We start from the raw sequence: 7,724 nt of genomic DNA, 5'->3' as shown, positions 1-7,724 counted from the left end.
TACATGTCTTTACTCACTGTCACAATTTACACTAAAAAATTATCTTGTTGTCACTTTCAAGTACAACTTTTAATTTTATTTTGATTCACTTTTATCAGTTATCACTATTGAAACAGCTGTTCTTGTGTTTATTTGCCATAATAGTGTTCCTATGTTAAACAAAAAATAAATAAAAGTAAGGTTATTGTTAAAAATAAATGAAACACTATCGAAATGGCAGCAATATTAGGCGGCGGTCTAGGAGGGCTATCCACGGGTTATTATTTATTGAAAAATAACGCAAACAACCCAAATAAACTTAAACTTTTTCTCTTCGAAGCTACAAATCAATGTGGAGGATGGATAAAAAGTATTCGCACTAAAGATTACTTATTTGAACAAGGCCCAAGAACTATTCGCCCGAAAGGCATCACAGGTCTTAATACTTTAAACATGATGCAAGATTTAGGGCTCAGTGAACACATATCTCCGATAAAACCAGATCATCCTGCTGCCAAAAACAGAATGATCTTTGCTAACAATGCTTTGCATCTTCTTCCATCCAGCCTCAAAGGGATCTTCCAAAAAAATGAACCATTTTCGAAACCCCTTATTTATGCAGTGTTTAACGACTTAAAACAGCCTCACAAAGAATTGAAAGACGACTCTATTTACAATTTTGTTGACCGCCGATTTGGTAGAGAAATAGCAGACTATGCAATATCCCCAATGATATGTGGAATATGTGCTGGTGATGCTAAGGAAATATCTGTCAAATTTTTAATGAAAACTTTATTTGAGTATGAACAAAACTATGGTGGTGTAATGAAGGGTTTAATGAAATCAATGTTCAAAACAAAAATACCTGATGATATAGAGTTAACTGAGCTAGCTAAAACAGCAAAAGAAGAAAAGTGGAGTGTGTATACTATACGTGGAGGCCTTGAAATATTCCCAATTACACTCAAAACCTATTTACAAGATAGCAATGTAAACCTGCAATTTAATACTAAAGTTGAGGAAATAGAATTTGTTGACTCAAGTTTGGTAAAACTTAAACAAAGTAATGGGGAAGTCATTTCAGCTAATCATGTTTATTCTACCATACCAGCACATATTTTATCTAAATTAGTAGAAAGGCAACATCCTGACCTATCTAAAAACTTAAGTGATATACCATTTGTAACTGTAGGGATAGTTAATCTATATTTTTCAACAAATAAACCACTCATAACTCCAGCTTTTGGGTTCTTGATACCACCACTTGAGAATTCACCTATATTAGGTGTTGTGTTTGACTCTTGCTGTATTCCTGATCAAAATGGGACAGTCTTAACTGTAATGCTGGGTGGAAGATGGTTTAAAGAGAAGTTTGGTGAAAATGTAAAAAAGGATAGGCTTCTAAATATTGCAATGAAAGAAATAAAATCAATTTTGAAGATTGACGAAGATCCAGCGGCTTTTAATGTTAATATACTCCAGAAATGTATCCCGCAATATGTGGTTGGTCATTATGAACGAGTTGACAAAATAAGGCGATATATAAGTGAAAAGAATTTACCTATTTCTTTAATTGGCAGTAGTTATGATGGTGTTGGTGTAAACGATGTTATTTATTCTGCTAAGTCTCAAGTAGAACAGGATTGTACAAAAACTTAGTATATATGAAAAAGTCAAGACTGCATTTATACACAAATATATTAATTTAGTTATTTTCAAATGGGATGTTTTGGTGCAATAATAATGTTTATGTTATTGAGCTGCCATATTATGTTTTACCTGACAAATGAATTTACTGTGATGGTTTGTGCAATACAATAATAATTTATTTGTTAAAAAGTTCTTTCACTATTTTTAGTCTAAAGATATTTCATAACAATATTAAATGTTATGCAACTTTGAATATACGCAATCTACAATCTCTATTAGTGAAACAAGCTGTCAAGGACAGGAAATACAAAAACCAATTTAAACTTTCAAATCATTTAACATAAATAACACATAAAAATTATATTGATAAAAGAGTAAAGTTAACAAATTTTTTTAATTGATTTTACACCTATTTCTACCCATTTCTGGAATTTCTTGCCCATTCTTCTCCACTCAAAACTACCTTTTGGAAGAGGCAACTAGAATTATCTTTATATTTTATTTAACGTTGCCACATTAGGTGGTCTGATTGAAATAAATGATTTAACTTTGACTTTTCAAATTTTGAGATGGGATGTTTAAAACAATTAAAGAAACAATATTAGTTTAAGCAATATCTGTATTTGTTGTTAATGTTACGACTTCAAAAGATATTCGATATTGTTCAACTTACATTAAAATAAATAATACTTTTTTGACATTTAGAAGTAACAACCAAAATATGATAAAGCTGTTAAGGTAAAAAAAATCTTAAGACTAGAATATGGATAAGTGCATAAAACTTACAACTACTTGTAGCACCTATTTAATAAGTTCATTATGCATTGCTTTCACATTAATACAAGCAAAAGGTTCCCCTGAAACTGTTTATATTGATAGCAAAAAAACTTTTTTAAAATGCAAGTTCATTTTTGCTCAAATAATCTCAAGTTATTTTGGGAACATAAATATCACTTAACGAGCATTTTCAGTCTTATTTAACTAAAAGATGCCATGGCAATAAATTAATATGAGACCTTAAAATACTATATTATAATATAGAATATATTTTATTTACTTCTTATTATAAAAAATTATGTTTAAGTGTTTTTACTATTGAGAAACAATTCCAAGATCTATGGTGACTGTGGTGTAGAGGGTGTGGTCTCTGGGCTGAGTGGAAGTGGGTGGAACTGTGTTTCGATATGTGTATTGTAAAGCAATCACAGCCACTGCTGGAAGACCCACTTTAGCATTTTCATCAGCTGTCAGTTGCAGACGAAGTGCTAGCTTGTTGGATTTCCTCCAAAGTATTATGCTGGAATGAGGTAAAGTACTTTAAATATAAGTTGCATTTAAGCAAGATATCCTAAATATATATAGATTTGCATATTATGTGTTTGAACCCTAAAGGGGGCTATACCTTTTAGGGTTAAACCAATTTAAATTGAACTATGTCTGTTTCAGTTTCATTCATTTCTGTGAACCAATTCTAGTTTCAATAGACACTGAGCCACATCAATACATAGACTATTAAATTTGTTTTACCATATTTTGAAAAACCACATTTTTTATATTTCTAATTAAAGTACATATCTTCCAAATCTTACAAGAAAATAACGAATCCACACTTACTCATTGGTGTCATGATGCGAATCATCATCATACTCAGCAGCATCATCTCTTTGAGCAAGGGTAAAGGTTAGCTCTGGGTTATTCACTTTTATTGCAGAGGGCAAAGTTGGCTTGCGTTCCACAACCGACTTCCAAGACATATCCTGAATAAAAACATTAGGCTTGTCAAGGCTGACTCACGAAAATTATGGAAATGCATTCAGCCTCATACTGTACTTTTTTTTATTACAAGTAAAAATTTTGTAACACATTTGCATTATTAGGAGTATGAACAAACCTTTTCCAAGTTTAGTGATTTTTCCAATGACTTCTCAATATTTTTGGGTTCTTCTTTCTCTTCAATTTCAGGCACTTCATTTGGTTGTATGAGTTGTATTTGCATTTCGTGAGCTGTCGGATTTGTCAGCTTCAGCAGCAATGCTGATGTAACACCTGGCTTTATTGTCTCATATGAGATAATCTTCACTTCTGGAACATGGTAGCTAAAAGCAAAAATTTGACTAAAAACTACGATTTTTTGTAGTTTTCATCTACAGAAAGTGATAAGTCTAACAAATAACAAACGTGGTGTGTCCAAAATACTTACAATGCAAGCAACTCAATTTTAAACTTAATAGAGCCAGGATTATATTCAGGCTTAGTAAGGTTGTGGTCACATTGCCTGCAACGCTGACTTCTTTTCACACTCAGAGGACGGGCAATCGGTTGTAAGCGGGATACTTGTTGGGCTTGCCACTCTGGCGATGCCAGACGTTGTGGCATTGTTGTTACTGAAAACATGAAGATAATATTAAGAATTAATAAGAAATATTTCATGATTATCATTATCACATTGTTTCAGTACTCTTAAGAGACAGGCAACTCTGGGGCGGTCCAAGTCAGTGGAAAGGATTTTTCTTCCTTCCTATATAAAAAGACAACTACAAAATAATATGTCTTTAATTTAAATTGGTATTGACACCAACAACACACAAGAAATATTCACTGTCCTACTTCTAACCTAAATAAGCTTATTCTTAAAAAAAGGGAATAACTTACTCATTTTTAAGTTAACCTCCCTGGAGTGGTAGTCATCTGGCAATTCTTCAACTTCCTCCGTGGCCTGACTCAGCACAAAGTTAGCAATTGCACTAGAAGTACTCTCACTAGATGGCATACCCGCTCTATTTCGAGCCATGGCTCCAGTCAGGCCCGTTTTATCCTGTAATGTTATAATGTAGATGTATACACATCTTATAAACCTCAAGAGTTTGTGTATTGTATTATTGGACTAATCTTTGGAAGTAGTTCAAAAGCTGAAACTTAATTTTGTATTAGATTGTCCATCAAGGAAGACTTACATAACATAAACAACACCTAATAGCAGAGGAAATGAATATTTTACAAAATTGGGAAAAATAATTCCTTATTGAAATGCATAGTGTGAATTATTAAGGTCACACAAAATTTTTCTATTTTAAATATTACTAGCTGACCCTGCAAACTTAACAAACAGAATGTTTACTATTCTTTTAGTTAAATAAAAATAAGCTATGTTAAAAAATAGGGGTTGAACGTAGAGGGGTGACAATTTAGGGTTCTATGTATTTTTGTATGCTGTATCATAAAAAAAACAAAAATTGTCTAAAAAAAAATTTTTTTCGGCTGGGCACCCTTTATCACTTAGGGGTTTGTAAGATAGATAGTAGCCGATTCTCAGACTTACTAAATTTGCATTTAAAAAATCATTCCAAAATCAAGCATTGGTAGAGCCGTTTCGGAGGAGTATGGGAATGAACATTGTGACACGAGAATTTTATATATATAGAGATCAAAAAGTCTGTAGCAGCATGTGCTGTTGTTAATCTATAAGCAATCGTTATTAAATTTTTTCTTAAGAATGCTTTATAAATGAGTTTTAAGAAATGTGAAGAAAACAATATTGTACAAAGCTCTTACAGTAAGAGTTATATAGTTTCCTCTGATAGCAAACTTCTTTCTTTCTTTATCAAGTTTTTCTTGTTTCTCTTGCTGTGCTATAGCCTTATAATATTCCATCAACTGTGCAAACCGATTTGCAAATGGGTTTACCCTTTCTGGCCAGCCACCAGATGCTGAAATTATGAATAATTATTGACATTAAATTATAAAATTATTTATTAAAAACTAAATAATATTTTAAATATTAAAACTACTTTTCTAAACTTTATTGCACACAAAATTTAATTATATCAAACAGATACAAATCAGAGAATAGATCCACTAGAAAATATTACTAACTCAATACCAAATAACAACATCAAATTATTCATTTTGTAAATAAATGATAGTGTCTTGCATCTACAAAACAAGGGTTGCAGAGCTGATGGGGTAAATGAAAGAACTGTTGCTATTTGACAGGATAAAAACAGTTTTGTGAGTGTAGTGTTTTTCATATAGCTAGGTTAGCTTAAACTGCTCTTCTCTGTTCTGTTCTCAACTCACCAACAGGTTGGTCCGGTATCCCAACATCCCTGGATGTCCAGCGACAGTTAAAACATGACAAATAGTACATTTTCTTTGGCTGCTTATTTTCAACCTTAGCATCACCAGAGGCAGGGTCCTGTCTTGGCTGGACCATAGTAGCACGGGTTGATAATGTATGAAAGCAACTTGGGCAATCAAAACAACTACTGCAGCGGTTCTTCTTCAGTCTTGCTTCAGATGAAGGCATGTTTTCTAGGCAGTTTGCACAATAATGTGAGTCAACCTAACAGGACAATTAAGACGCATAAATTGAAAGTTATTGAAAATCTTACTGTAGTGGATAATAAGTACATAAACGGGATCAGATGGATTGGCACTGCCCTGCACTGATATTGTTACTTTTTCCGAAAAGTGAATACTTTGCTTTAACTTAATATTGTAGAAAATACATACCTCATGACATATACAGAATCCACATCGAATTTTTAAGCAATGACGACAGAAATACAAGTTAGTAATCGGTTTCATTTGTCCGCAACTGCAGACATATTTCACATAATCTGGCTGTACTAAATAAGCCATAATATAAAAGCTTATGAAATTTCTTTAACGAATAATTTTTGAGTAAGTGCAAAAATCCCAATCGATTTGATTCACGAATCACAATAACTTTGACTGTGACATCACAATTTTTAATATGACAAGCTTACTGTATTGAACGGTTCTGTCATTAGATGTTGACTATTGACAATATATACTTGCAGTTTCCGGTGACCTAGGTAATATTTTAATATTGGCATGGGAACTTAGGATAATTAATATTATTCAGTCGTTGCCCGTTGGTCGATAAATGATCCTATCGTGGGTATCAAAATATTTTTATTTTTATTGTTATAAATTATTTTACTTATTTACTATGTATAAAAACCATCCAAACTGATGATATATTTGAATGGTTTATTTTACTAGTAATAATGAAGTAGAAAAAACAAACCGTTTACACTATGTATACTTATTCATAAAAAAATAAAACTGGCCATCTGAACCAGACGCGGATTCTGAATTTTTCTCAATTCAGATTTCAAATCTAGACTTAGCACTAACTATGACTATGATTCCTGATGCCATATACCAATTGATTTACTAAGTCTTGATTTTTAATGTGAAAGTATGCATATGTTAGTGTATGAAATATTGGAGTTTAAGAATTCAGAATAAACTTCGATGATATGCTTAACGAAAAGTTAACTCCTATATTATTTCGCATATGTGTATCTGTTCGACATAATTACATTTTATGTGCAACAAAGTTTAAAAAAAGTAGTTTTAATATTTAAAATATTATTGAGAATTTAATAAATAATTTTAGAATTTAATATGAATAATATGCTATGTATCAATGTGAATGCTAAATGCTGAAGCTCAGTATGACTCAACACAGTCAGCTTATAATTTTATATCAATTAAAGGACAAACACAGTAATTATTTTCCGAACTTTACTCATGAATAAAAAAATATCGCGCTTGACGACACGATAAAAATATTAAACATTTATCATTAATTAGATACACGCAAGGCTTGAGCTAAAAATTATACTTGCAAACCACAATTGACCCAATCCTGTCAAGCGACTTTTGCACAAAATTAACGTCTTTATTCTGTGCACGAAAGGCATTGATAGGAATACTAAAAAAAAAATTATGACACATGTACAAACGTATTTTTTCAAAATGTAAATTTATTAGGGAACATGTTGTAGAATAACAAATTTGGTTGCGATTAATAAAAAGAGTGCTAACGACAGAGCAGTTTTTGTAGATAAACGCTCTTTGAACAAACTAAATGTCTGTGTACTTTATTACTTTTCAAAAAAGAAAAACTAACAAAAAAAGGATGTTATAGTTGGCAAAATGTATGAGTACGAACATAAATTTTATCGGCGCAATTTGCGAATGTAACGGTTTTTAACTAATTACAATACAATTTATGAAGATGTAGACATTTACCAACTAACTAAATTGTGCGGAAATATTTT

At 31.7% G+C, this 7,724-nt stretch overlaps 2 protein-coding genes across 2 annotated transcripts; one reads left to right on the top strand and one right to left on the bottom strand.

Annotated features, from left to right (window-relative positions):
• Window positions 1-40: 40 nt before the first annotated feature.
• On the top strand, window positions 41-1,956 carry LOC123710908 (protoporphyrinogen oxidase). The gene has a single exon (XM_045663214.1). It carries the CDS (start codon window positions 214-216, stop codon window positions 1,636-1,638), a length of 1,425 nt encoding a protein of 474 aa, XP_045519170.1. The 5' UTR covers window positions 41-213; the 3' UTR covers window positions 1,639-1,956.
• An 84-nt stretch (window positions 1,957-2,040) lies between these two features.
• Window positions 2,041-6,355, bottom strand: LOC123714081 (dynactin subunit 4). The gene is made up of 8 exons (XM_045668182.1): window positions 6,142-6,355; window positions 5,707-5,971; window positions 5,182-5,336; window positions 4,282-4,444; window positions 3,830-4,013; window positions 3,521-3,725; window positions 3,244-3,386; window positions 2,041-2,926 (listed from the first exon to the last, which is right to left on the bottom strand). The coding sequence occupies exons 1-8, from the start codon at window positions 6,268-6,270 to the stop codon at window positions 2,722-2,724; spliced, it is 1,449 nt and encodes a 482-aa protein (XP_045524138.1). The 5' UTR covers window positions 6,271-6,355; the 3' UTR covers window positions 2,041-2,721.
• Between the last annotated feature and the right edge of the window lie 1,369 nt (window positions 6,356-7,724).

The sequence above is a fragment of the Pieris brassicae genome, chromosome 1, assembly GCF_905147105.1.
Source record: "Pieris brassicae chromosome 1, ilPieBrab1.1, whole genome shotgun sequence".
In the NCBI taxonomy this organism is placed as follows: Eukaryota; Metazoa; Arthropoda; class Insecta; order Lepidoptera; family Pieridae; genus Pieris; species Pieris brassicae.
Note: the sequence above shows the minus strand (reverse complement) of the source record. Positions and strands in the feature narration are given on the sequence as shown.